Source organism: Labrus bergylta, chromosome 20 (assembly GCF_963930695.1).
Source record: "Labrus bergylta chromosome 20, fLabBer1.1, whole genome shotgun sequence".
NCBI classification, from domain to species: Eukaryota; Metazoa; Chordata; class Actinopteri; order Labriformes; family Labridae; genus Labrus; species Labrus bergylta.
Genome location: NC_089214.1, coordinates 23,663,863 through 23,677,168, shown reverse-complemented (window position 1 = coordinate 23,677,168; position 13,306 = coordinate 23,663,863). Strand labels below are relative to the sequence as shown.

Sequence of the window (13,306 nt, the reverse complement as noted above, 5' to 3'; positions counted from 1 at the left end):
AATAATGTTAGCTTCAAGGTCCTGAAAGGTGATAAAATAGATTTAACTAAAACTGCAGATCTCCTCAATCTGATAATTTACAAATAACCAAATAACATATTTATCTGATAATATCTATCACTTTGATTCAATAACACTGACACATGATAATCCAGTATTTATTTCAGCAGCTGTACATTCAGTGTTTTTGACCTTTCAGGACCTTGACGCATCGTCCATTCAGCCATTGCAGTGTGGAGAGTGGGCTCCATACTGTAGTGATTTCACAGTTTGCTTCTGTATGTGATTTATTTACAGGTAAAATGTTTTTGTTTAACGTGTATTAGATCAGACTGTTCGGTGTTCGGTTCAGCTCTCCGGTGGCCTGTGTGCTCGGTAATCAGCGGGGTAAAATGTCTGCAGCGGCCGTCGTAGGGGGAGGCTCCTCTTGTCTGGGCGCAGCAGCAGCGGCGGCCGGTTGCAGCTCCGCCGGCTCTCCGTACTCTGCTTCAGCCGGAGGAGGCGCAGGGGTAGCCGGGAGGCTGCCAGCCCGGGTCCTGGAGCATGTGTTCTCCTACCTGGAGATGTTGGACCTGATGCGGTGCTCGCTGGTCTGCTGGCACTGGAACAACATCCTGGCGGATGAAAACAGCGAGGTGTGGCGCAGCCTCTCCGCCCGGACTCTGACCGATGAAGCTCTGCGCTCCGACATCCTGTGCAACCTGCCCACCTACAAGGGAAAGGTAGATCCACCATGAAGTAACTCGGCTGTGGTTAATGACACACCCGGGTCAGATACGTGCGTGTTTAGTGACGCTCTTTAGAACAGTCAGAAAGTGTCATAATAATGAGTATAAATCAGCTGTCTGAGAGCAGGATGATCCACCAGTGACAGGATTATAAAATACTTCAGCAGACCATACTCACTTTATTAATCACAATAACTCACAAGATTGAACCAATGACTTGTGTGTTGATACCGAGGTTAAATGGGCAGATTCTTTAATGGGGTTTAGTGGAGAAGTGTCTGTCTGATTATCAGAACCAATATTCTGTTATTGATTATCATGACGTCACAGTGCACTTTATATGGAACAGAGAGCAGGTTTAATAGAATCTCTTAAAGGGACAGTGTGCATCCTGGCTCCATCAAGAACCATAAAACTCATAGGGCCACATGAGCTCTTCCACTGCTGAACCCTGAAACCAACTTGTTCACTTTGATTTGGGTCCATTGATATAATTCAAGAGGAACTTGTTTTTAGTCGTTTTTATTTGTCTTTTTCTTTGGGTGGGGGGGGGATTAAGACGAAAAAGGTCACATCGCTTGGCTCTACTTCTTTTATTAATAAAGTAACCTGCAGCTAAAGGACAGGTGAGGCACACCTCCTCTGTTTATATGAGCTCCATGTCCTTAGAGATATGCAGGATGACAGCATCACTAACAGCTCTCAGCACACCACGCTTCCCTTTCTCGTCACACCTGATTCAACATTGAAATGATTGTCTCACGTTGACTGCTCTCTGTAGCGCTCTGGTGCATCTCGTAGTGACACATCGGAGGACAGATAGTGATGCATGAAGCCCTGATGATGTCATCCATTAGTTTGTTTACTTCTGATTTCACCATCTTGGATTCTTGGAGCCAGAAGTGACCATATATGGAGTGTGGAGCATAGTAAAAAGTGATAATTAGCACTAGCTTGGTTAGCATTATACGTCTGATGACAGTGACTGTGACATTAATCACACATCAATCACCCAGCACTGAACACTGAGTGTTCACAGGTAGCGGTGCTCTAAAGAAGGGTCACCTGTGAGTCAGCTGGAGTAATACCCATCCACCCTCCGGTCCAAACGCCGTAACAGAAACAATGCTGAGGCTTCATAGCTGTTCTCTCATTGGCTGTGTGCTCTGTATATCCTGTTTGACCACATGGCAGTGTTGGCGTCCTCTCTCTCTCCCTCCAGCTGAAGGCGTACCAGCACGCGCTGAGCTCCCACGACTGCTCCCGCAATGTTTACGTGAAGAAGAATGGCTTCACCCTCCACCGTAACCCCATCGCCCAGAGCACGGACGGAGCGCGAGGAAAGATCGGTTTCTCGGAGGGGAGGCATGCCTGGGAGATCTGGTGGGAGGGCCCTCTGGGTACGGTGGCGGTGATCGGCATCGCAACAAAGCGAGCGTCCATGCAATGTCAGGGCTACGTGGCTCTGCTGGGCAGCGACGACCAGAGCTGGGGCTGGAACCTGGTCGACAACAACCTGCTGCACAACGGGGAGGTCAACGGCAGCTTCCCGCAGTGTAACAACGCACCCAAATATCAGGTAAGACTAGGATTCTAGTTATAATACCGATACCTGTTTGTTATCATGGCAACAAACATAGAAGACTCGGTCATTTCATGTGTACGTGTTTTAAAGCTCCGATGGTTAGAGTCTCGAGCCTGTGTCAGATCAAACATGTTGTATCTTAGTGTATCCTTTCTGTACTTTGACCTTTGGCCTGTGACTGTGCACGTTCACAGATCGGCGAGAGAATACGAGTGATCCTGGACATGGACGACAAGACGTTAGCTTTCGAGAGAGGCTTTGAGTTTCTTGGAATTGCGTTTCGGGGACTTCCCAAAGCCTGCCTGTTCCCTGCTGTGTCTGCAGTGTACGGCAACACTGAAGTCACCATGGTGTACCTGGGGAGGCCTCTGGACGGGTAGAAGAACAGGACGCTTGAACTAACAGGCCTCTGGCGTGTGGAGGACTGATGTTTGTTGAACTGATTGTAAACATGGTCGTTGTTGTCACAAACACAGAGAAGCGTCCGTCTCCTGCAGCTCCACATCAGGAGTCACAATGTGGACAGACTCAAGGGAGCAGGAGTGTTTAGGGACTGATGTAAATGTGGGAATATTCTCTCCTACATTTTAGCTGCTGGACTGATGTATCCACAGGACAGGTGACCTTTTATTTAAAGTCATGACCTTCAGGTGAACACATGGAGACAAAGGCCAAACTACACTATGAGACGCCATTTCAATCTATAACCCATTAAAAAGTGATTAGAAGCCAAACTATCGCCCCCTGCTGTTAGAGAGTATATCTACCACTTTACAGTGGTGTGCAGGATGTGCATGAAATGTGTAACAGCTGCCATTTGAACACACCTGTCCTCTCATGGTGTCAAGTATACCTGTATCATGTTAACGTGCGTCCTTTTTAATGTGCTCTTCTAGTATTACACACTATTTATTTCTTGCTTTTATCGATGGTACTTAAGATTCTGTGTGGTTATACGGCCTGAAAATAAAGTCTACATGGTGCCACGGGATCAGGATGGTTTCATGTTTGAGTCGCTGTATTCACACCTGTGCAGGTACGCTACACGTCTCGTTAGTGTCTCACCTCACTACTTCCTGAACAACATAGTTCAAACCCCTGATATTCACTACCACAAATATAGACTCATACAAATACATACACGCACACACGCACACATAAAGACACACAACCTCTTTTTTTTGTTTGTTTCCTTTCTGTATAACTATCACAACTTATTTATGAATTTATTTTCCTCTTGCCATCAAATTTAATCTTTTTTTATTACTATTATTATTATTATTATTATTATTGTCTTTAGCCACCATTTTATTATGACCTATTTATTGATTTATTTCCTCTCCCCCCTTATATTCAAATCATATTCATCATCATAAATTCTCATCACAGCCACTCTCATTTTTCATGCACTTCTTTTTATTTTATTTATTTATTTTCTCTTTCCTTTCTCTTTCTCTTTCTCCAATCCAGATGATTGTCTGCTTTTCTTTAGTTGCCTTGCTTTATTAATTATTTATGTATTTTCTCTTTCTCTTATAATTATAATTACTACTGCTATCACCTTGTGCCAACAAACCTTTGCTGTTTTTTTTTCTTTTAATATTATTATCATAATTACTACTGTACACTCCTGTAACAATTGCTTCCAATATTGATATTATCTCTGTTATTTACCATTATTCAATATTATTATTTTTTTTATCGCTCTCTTGCTTTATATATATATATATATATATATATATATATATATATATATATATATTATTATTATTATTATTATTATTATTTTTTTTTTTTACTATCATTATTATAATTTTTCTTTTTTTCTGGTATTAGTGGTATGTTGAGGGGGGTGAAGAAGGCAAGATAATGAGAATTAAAATGATACACTAGCAAATCATACTCAAACAATCTGGACAAATTACATTATTATTACTACAATATGATCTGCGCTATTTATATTACTGTCATCAACACATAACCCAACAACACAATACACTGGAACACAATTGATGGTCCATTACCCACTTTTTTTGTTTTTTTAAATTTTATCATTCTTCAGTTATTCTAGTTTTCTTCTTTCCCTTTGTTTTGAATATGCTTTCTAGACCCTCCTGGTGCCTCCATCCTCTCAGTGGTCCAGTGTTGTATCTCTAAACACTAAGGTTAAAAGAAGGATAGACTTCAGGACAACGATAATAATAACAAATGCAAAAATATACAAATACATAAAAAAAAAAACAATTGCAATGATAAAAATACTGTGCCTTAAAGAAATTAATCAGATGATACCTCCGAGCACCAACACAAACATCAGGTCTGGGGGTTGTTCAAGCTTGGCGGGAGGGTAGCAGTAGGCGACCCTATCAGCTGGCCCCCTCCGCAGGGTCTGGGGGCAACTGAGACAGGGGCACCCCTGCATCACACAATGACTGAAGTAAAAAAAAAAGATAATATATATAGAAAGAAGAAAAAGGAGGAGAAGAAAAAATAATAATAATAAAGAAAAGAAAAGAAAAATGGAATGAAGGAAAGAAGAAGGAGAAAAATAGGAATAGGGGTATAGAAAAAAAAGGAAGAGAAAAAAAAATACAAGCATGCACTCAAATAGTTAGTGTCTCTGTACACCCCTGTGCAGGTATGCTACACGTCTCTTTAGTGTCTCTGTACACACACCTGTGCAGGTACGCTACACGTCTCTTTAGTGTCTCTGTACACACACCTGTGCAGGTACGCTACACGTCTCTTTAGTGTCTCTGTAGTCACACCTGTGCAGGTACGCTACATGTCTCTTTAGTGTCTCTGTATTCACACCTGTGCAGGTACGCTACACGTCTCTTGAGTGTCTCTGTACATATTATAAATATCCATAGCTGACTTTAAGATGTGGAGCAGTGGTTTGTATGTCAGGACATTCAGAGAGTTGAAGGGACCGTTCTGATGTGCAGACGTGTCAGGGTTTGTTTAAAAGTGTAAAATGATCATTTAGTGCTGAGCCTTTGAGCTTTCCTGTGATTGCTGTGCAGTACATCCTGTTTCCAGCAGAGGGCAGAGTTCCTCCTCTGCATGTTAATCTGACACCTCAGAGAGAGTCCTGAGCATGTTTAAGGTGAAGGTCAGGAGGGTGGAGGATATTCATCTTTAAAACGTTTTAATATAAATGTAGAAATGTGTGCACAATGAAGAAGAAACTTCAGATGTTCACTGAACGGTTACTTTAGTGTCAACTGTGAAGTTTAAAAACTTTCTGAGAATGTAGATACCAGTCAGAAACCAACTCTGGATGGATGGATAATCTCCTTTCAAGAAACCCAAGGACGCTTTACAGTAGTAAAGGTTGCGGACCTCGGTGAGGGGCGGATGGAGCAGTCTAACCACAGCGAGGAGGAGATCTCCAACCTTCTTGAGCAGTGCCTTGGGGGCCACAGCCATGAGCTCAGTCTTGATGCTGTTGAGTTTGAGGAGGTTAGAAGACATCCAGGTTTTAATATCCTGCAGGCAGTTGACTAGTGACTGGGTGTGGAGCTTAGTGGATGAGGGCTGAGGGGGGTTTGAGAAGTGATTTAAAAGAGGATTCTGAGTTTGCCTGCTTGACATCTCCAGGGAGGGAGGTCCACAGCAACGTCTTACCTCCGGCCTCTGCTCCACATATGGAAAACATTGGCTCTACGATAGCTTCAAAAACAAGAAGGTGAAGGAAAGAAACGCAAACTAAAGACTTCAGAGCATGCAGTGAGAATGACATGATGTCTGTGATCCATGATCCAAACCAGATCACACAGTCCATTAGCCCCTGTAACTTACAACAAAGTCAGAAGTGAGAGGTGGAAATGATCTGTGTGAAACCAGGAAGGAAGAAGGCACCATCACTTCCTGATTCTTATTCCTGATTCCTGCCACCCGGGGACCCTGCTGAGGAGACGCCGCCTCAAACACAGATTAAAGAAAGTGTAGATACGAGACCCTGATGTTCACTTATTAACACATTCACTTTGACCTCTCACAAAGGGCTGCACTAATCTGATGGTTCTGTGACTAAACCAGGACCAGGACCATGGGGACCCTCTATGAGTTTATACCCACACACAAAGTGTGTGAGTGTGTGTGTGTTTGAGAGTCAGGCTGAGGATCAGCAGGAAGGGCGTGTGTCGGCTGGTTTCCTCTGCAGCAGGTTGTCTGATGGGTGTGAAGGGTGTGTGTGTGTTCAGGCTGGTTTTTGTGGTGTGAGTTGTGCGATCAGTGTTCACAGTAGTGTTTGTGTCATGTGCTGCTCGCTCCTTCCTGTGGCCCCGGCCTGAGAACCTCTCTCGGGTTGCAGCGTGTCCATGTGACTCGGCTTCCGTTGCTGCTGCTGCTTCCGTGAGTAGTAAGAAGAGCGTCGAGAGCGGGTGAACATCCCAGAGCACAAAGTCGCTCTGCAGGACCGAATCCACCAGCGAAATGGTCAGAGGATCAACCGACCGAGGCTTTGGAAATCTACTGCTAACTACCAGAGTGAGTAATGCACCGAGCGCCTGCTGCAGACTGACTCTGAACGCTTGACCATGTTTTATATCTGCACCAGCTGAGATCTGTGAAGGAAGGAGACAGACGTTAACAGCTGATGAGTTAATGGAGAGTGTTAGTGAACATGTTTCATTAAAAGTCAGTGACAGGTGAAATATTTACATTTTCCCTGAGCGCTGCAGATTCTTCATTTGGCTTCAGTTTGTTTTTGAGTATTTTAGAATCATGCTTTATTTTTTGAAACGTGATTTTTATTATTCTAGAATATTAGTCCTTAATATTTCTTACAAAGCATCTGTTTCACATCCAGAGAGTCTCTGAACGTCTCGCTGCCGACACCAAGCGCTTGCTGATCAAACTTAAAGAATCAAAGACAAAGATGGATTAAATAAGAGAAATGACTTCTTCAAAGATGAAGAGGAATTCAAGAGGACAAAGAGAGAGAAAATCCTTTAAAAGAAGGAAACAGATTTATTATTTAAAGACAAACAGCTGATCATGAACTCACTCGTCCTCTTTGGTCAAAATAATTAAAATAAGTTAGTGTAAAAAGGTTAAAGGTCAACTTTATTTAGAGATCACTTTAAAACACACACACACTGACTGACTGACTGCACGTTCTGAGGACCAACATCTTCTCCTCTGAGGGGCCCGTTTTTCTTAGATTCATATAAAGCAGCTCTGAGTTTGATGTTTAGTTTCCAGTTTGAGCTTTCGAGGCGTTTCCCGTAAAAACATTTATTTTTATATATATATATAATATTAACATATTGAACATCTGAAGGAGCTACAGAAACAAAACGTGCATAAAGCTTTACAACGACTCCACCCTGCCAGGACGAGATGAGCTGCACGCCCACAGGGAGAGAGCGAGAGAGAGGAGTTCATCTTTAGAATCTGAAAGAGTTCAGTTCAACTGATAGTTCTCATCAATCAAACGTCACCTAGATTCATCTCCCTGTCTCAACGCGACGTTAACCTGATCCATGCTGGAGGTTCAGAAGACGACGGGCGTCTCCAAATTATTTTTACTGAAGAGACGCACGACTGATCACTAACACATCATAATCTTTGTCTCTCTCTCCCCCCCTGCCCCCCTCTCTCTCTCTCCCTCTCTCCCCCCTCCCCCCTCTCTCTCTCTCCCCCTCTCTCTCTTTCTCTCTCTCTCTCTCCCTCCCTGCCCCCCTCTCTCTCTCCCTCTCTCTTCCCCCCCACTCTCTCTCTCTCTCTCTCTCCGTCTCTCTCTCCCTCTCTCTCTCCCTCTCTCTCTCTCTCCCCCCCTTCCCCCCCACTCTCTCTCCCCCCCTCTCTTTCTCAGCAGTGAGGATGTTAAGATGCTCGTCCTCAGGTTCACGCCCCTCCCGCTCTGCCTGGTCCACCTGTGGCGTCTCCTGACGCTGGTCTGTGGTCACCCACAACCCAGTCCATGTCAGCAGGTGAGGTTACATCCAGATGTCCGTGTGAACGTCCTGCAGGAAGCGCCACATGGGGTGTGTTCAGATGTTTCCCACTTTGCCTCATCAGGAAGCAAAAGAAGGAAGTGATCCGTCAATGTGCCAAAGAGAAACATTACAAAAAGTGCAGAGTGTTGAACTTTTCAGACTTTGGTTCATCTGCAACATCCAAACATCCCATTTTAACATTTAACAAGTTCACATTTGATCAGCCAATCAGAGTGGAGCTTCCTGAGTTCTGAGGAGCTCTGTGGTTTGGTTTGGACGCTCTGAGAGGGTTTTTCATGAGGAAACGACAAAATGACTTCATTATTTTGGTTGGGGGGTGAGTCTCTGCTCTAAGTGAAGGAGTTTAAGTATCACAGTGAGGGTAGGATGGAGCGTTGGCGGGAATGCGGGTGTTATACCGAACCGTCGTGGTGAAGAAGGAACTGAAGGTCTATCTTGGGCTTGAGCTTTGGGTAGAGACTGAAATAATATGGACATTAAAAGTTTCCTCTGGAGGGCGTGTGGCCATAGACCTGGTCCGGTTTGGTTCAGTAAACTCTGATCTTGCTTGCATTAGCTACATAATAGCATCGTTCTCTCTCGGCTGCTTTTAGTTTAAAAAATGACTCAAAGTCCTTTTTGATGCTGTCAATCATAAAATGAGATTGGATGGTTTAAAAACACGTGGTTGCCAAAAGTCTGATCTAAACCTCTGTGCTGTGCGTTTCCTCTGCAGGTCCAAAGGACGGCTCTGTGCGACAGGAAGGAGCTCTTCTGTGTTCCTGCAGGACTCTCCGAGCACACAGAGGAGCTTCAGCTGAACTTCAACCTCTTGAGATCACTACAGGACGACTCTCTGCTCCTTTACCCCTCACTCAGCACTCTGAGCTTAGCCTGCAACCGTCTGGAGACTTTACAATCGAACACTTTCAAAGAGTCTAAACTCTTAGAAAACCTCAACTTAGCAAATAACGTCCTTCATATGGGATATCAAGAAACCAGCCAAGCATTAAAGACTCTGCCCCGGCTACGAGTCCTGGATCTGTCTGTGAACGAACTCGATGACGAGATGGCGGGCTCTCTCCTCCAGAACCTGACGTCTCTGGAGTATCTGAATCTTTCTGGAAACCTCCTGAAGAGACTGGACGAGACATCGTTCAGAGACCTTCATCAGCTCAGAGAACTGGACCTGCAGAGAAACATCATGTTCGAGATCGACGGAGCCTTCGACTCCAACCCCAAACTGCAGAGACTGAACCTGGCCTTCAACTACCTGCCATGTCTGACCGACTTCCACATGACCCAGCTGATAGTCCTGAACGCCAGCCACAACAACATGGAGTGGTTCATCTCCAGACCGGACCTGAACGACTCCTTCCATCTGGAGACCCTCGACCTGTCCAACAACAAACTGCTCTTCTTCCCCTTCCTGCCAAACCACAGCCGTCTGCAGAACCTCTTCCTGTCACAGAACTCAATCCGCTTCTACCAACACATGGCCGACAACGACACGCTACTGAACTCTTCCACCGTCCAGTTCTACAACCTGAAGAAACACGAGCAGAGCAACGTGACAGCTCAGCTGTGGGACGAGAACCTACACGGTGACGTCTCCTCTGTGCGGATTTTAGACCTGACGGGGAACCAGGTGGAGTACTTCCCTCGAGGGTTCATGCAGAAGATGTCCGCTCTGTCCAGATTACGAATGTGCTCAAACTGTCTGCAGACTTTGAACCTCACGTCCGAGCGCTTCTCTGACAGCCTGTACGAGCTGGACGTCAGCAACAACCGTCTGAACAAGATCCTCGGAGATGAAGGTCCTCTGAGCGCGCTCAGTAATCTGACCTACTTGAACCTGAGTCTGAATGCCCTCACGTTGTTACCGTCTGGATTCTTCTGGTCTCTGAGCAGCCTGAGGTCTGTGGACCTCAGCTTTAACAACATCCACGTCTGCCTTGGACAGGAAGCGGACAACAGCACAGACTCTCTCTCCGCTTGTGTCGACTGGACGGACGTTGGATCCCTTTGTCAGCTTTACTTAAAGGGATGCAACCTGCAGAGGATTCCAGCGTCAGCGTTCAGCGGTTTGTCTTTAACTCATTTGGATCTCTCTGAAAACCCCGGACTCATCGTGGACGAGTCATTAGAGAGTGTGAGCAGGACGTTACAGCATCTTGGGTTAGGAAACACTCAGACACAAGACTTGGACTTCTCCCACTTCCAAAGTCTGAAGTTCTTAAACATCTCAGGAAACTCTCTCGTCCATCTCCCCCCCTCTCTCCTCAGTCTGGACCTGAGAGTTCTGGATCTGAGGGACAACAAACTGTCCACCATCCCCTCAGATCAGGCCAATGCGTTAGCTCCCAAACTGCACACGCTCTTCCTCACAGGAAACCCGTTTAACTGCTGCCAAACCGAGTGGTTCAGGACGTTTGAGCCGGTCCACATGGTCGCACAGTCAGACCTCCGATGTGAGGATCTGTTCCACGCCACACACAGAGTGGAGCGCTTCGACACGTTCCTGTGTTCAGAGGAGGCAGCTGAATCTTTACTGTGGTTGATTCTGCTCATTGTTCCTTTCTGTCTGCTTTTTGTGGCTGCTTCAGTTGTTTTCCTCCTCACCTTCAAGCCCCGAGTCCTCCAAAAGTCCATCAAGAAGAAATGTTTGAAGCCCACATCCTACTGAAACTTGATCAGCCTGTTTGTGTGTTTGTGAGGAACGCAGCTGAACGTGTGAAATAAAAAGGAATTATTGTAAAAACACTCATTAAGTCATGATCAGTGTTTAATATGTAAATCGTTAGACAGTTAAAAAGTGGTTAGACCATCATCCTGATGTAAAGATGTGTGTGTACATGCGTGCGTGTGTATGTGTGTGTGTACGTGTATGTGTACGTGTATGCGTGCGTGCGTGTGTGTGTGAACTTATGCAGAAGTTGTGTGATGCAAGCTGTTTCTATAAGCAGCAGAGGAAACATGAAATTTCCTGTTTTGCTCAGATGTGCAGCAACTGCCCAGTTCTGTATCTGAGAGGGGGACAAGGGGAAGGGGGAGGAGGGGGAGGGGGAGGGGGGCTTCCTTCCCATGACTGAAGCTCAGATAAAAATCACACAGGTCAGATAAATACATGAACACCTGCTCCTCTGCTGTGCACCTTGCAGCTGTGCACCTTGCAGCTGTGCAGAGAGGCCGCGTGCACTGAAGCAAACCTGCAGACAAGTAACCAATCAAAGGGTAGCTTCAGCAGGGGCGTGTGTGTGTGTGGTGTGTGTGGTGTGTGTGAGTTACTGTGTGTGTTACTGTGTGTGTGTGTGTGTGTGTGTGTGTGTGTGTGTGTCATTGCTCAGGAGTGTGGAGGCTTGATTACCGGTGTGTTGCCGTGCAGAGCGCCAAGGCCTAACCAGAAAGTAACCAGAATACCACTGTGGTGTGTTCAGGGTCATGGTGGTTGGAACAGAAAAGAGAAACCCGAGTGACGCTTTGACAAAACCTTAAAACCCGACTGTTACACACCAGGACGATCACTGGGAGCCTGCAGGGGTTGAAACGAGAGCAGCAGGGGGGCTGGAGACAGAGGTTACAGATGTGTGACTGTTAGCTTTGAACACCTGAAAACACCATCAGGGTCACTTCATCATCATCATGAGAGGAGGAGGAGGAGGAGGAGGAAGAGGAGATGTCAGAGTCAGCAGTATGTAAGTTATGTCTGTACAAAGACTCGTAGATGTTCCAGATGTTCTTCATTCTGACGGTAAAGAGCTGCAGCAGAAAGAGGTCGAGCATGTTGTGCAAGAGTTGAGAAATTTTAATTTGAGGAAGACACTTTGTCCCTCATCACAGATCGTTGACCAAGAGGAATGTCATTTGATGACTCAGCGACGTTTGAAGCTGACGTACGGAGAAGATTCTGGTATATTTACAACTTGTGTTTACGCCGTCCTTCACTAAAATAATCAAACCGACGCTCTAAACATGGAGACAGAGAGAGACACCACACGAGCTGTGAAAAGTTTAAACTCAGAACATATTCTACAGAAGTAAAAAAAATAATCCAAAGAGAAGAAAGTGTGGGGAGGGGCTGAGACAACCACGCAACGCGCTGTGACCTTCAGATCTTAAAACTAAATGAAGTCTGCCTGCTCTCGAGACGACGTTTAAATCTGACGTTAAAAACACAGAGACCACAGACATGAGGACGCTTTCTAACTTTTCTAACCACACACATGAGGCCTCACACCTGCTGTTTGTAGGACACGAGGTCGCTGCTACAGGTATTCAGCAGCCGGATTAGGAATCATAAATATAAATATTGTGGACCTAGTCCACACGGAGGCAGGTTATTTTTTTAAAAGTCCACACGCTCTCAAAAACATCTGCGTCCACATGAAAACACAAAATGCACCGTCAGAGCTGCCACGAGCATTATTTCTCACCATAATTCCTGTGCAATGTCCATTTCATTTGGCAAAGTTGTCCAATCAGGCGCCTCTGCCCGTCTGTGTCAGTGAGAGGGAGACGCCCGCCTGCTTAGGTGCATGACGTCAAATCAACTGGCCCCGCCCCTCTCTACCTGAAGGAGAGATACAAGGCATCAGGAGGAGCACTGACACAGTCTCTGCTCATCCACAGTGGGAGAGTAACTGTGTGTGTGTGTGTGTGTGTGTGTGTGTGTGTGTGTGTGTGTGTGTGTGTGTGTGTATGTGTGTGTGAGTATTTAAAAAGTCCAGTTAGCAACTAAAGAGACAGCGTCGCACGCTGACGTAGTATTTCACAAACTGAAACTGGTGCTGATGGTTTATAGATCGGGTTAAAGTGAAGAAGGAGGCAACATTTCTGCTGACAGGCTCAAACAAACAAACAAACAAACAAACGTCTAAGTATTCGTGACGAGCTGATGAAAGTTTATCTGTGAAGCAGCATCTTCAGCTGACACATCAGATTCTCCTCTGTAAAGTAACAAAACGTTGATTTCACACACACACACACACACACACACACACACACACACACACACACACACACACACACACACACACACACACACA

At 45.4% G+C, this 13,306-nt stretch overlaps 2 protein-coding genes across 3 annotated transcripts; both read left to right on the top strand.

Annotated features, from left to right (window-relative positions):
- Nucleotides 1-220: 220 nt before the first annotated feature.
- fbxo45 (F-box protein 45) lies at nucleotides 221-3,304 on the top strand. Its single transcript, XM_020647080.3, has 3 exons — nucleotides 221-722; nucleotides 1,951-2,307; nucleotides 2,508-3,304. Exons 1-3 carry the CDS (start codon nucleotides 393-395, stop codon nucleotides 2,691-2,693), a joined length of 873 nt encoding a protein of 290 aa, XP_020502736.1. The 5' UTR covers nucleotides 221-392; the 3' UTR covers nucleotides 2,694-3,304.
- Nucleotides 3,305-6,246: 2,942 nt separating this feature from the next.
- nrros (negative regulator of reactive oxygen species) lies at nucleotides 6,247-11,024 on the top strand. 2 transcript variants are annotated; one of them, XM_020647099.3, is made up of 3 exons: nucleotides 6,247-6,807; nucleotides 8,141-8,255; nucleotides 8,998-11,024. In XM_020647099.3, exons 2-3 carry the CDS (start codon nucleotides 8,154-8,156, stop codon nucleotides 10,945-10,947), a joined length of 2,052 nt encoding a protein of 683 aa, XP_020502755.1. In that variant the 5' UTR covers nucleotides 6,247-6,807; nucleotides 8,141-8,153; the 3' UTR covers nucleotides 10,948-11,024. The 2 variants fall into 2 exon arrangements, with proteins under 2 accessions (XP_020502755.1, XP_020502756.1); XM_020647100.3 differs by having other exon boundaries at nucleotides 6,248-6,807; nucleotides 8,138-8,255.
- Nucleotides 11,025-13,306: the final 2,282 nt, after the last annotated feature.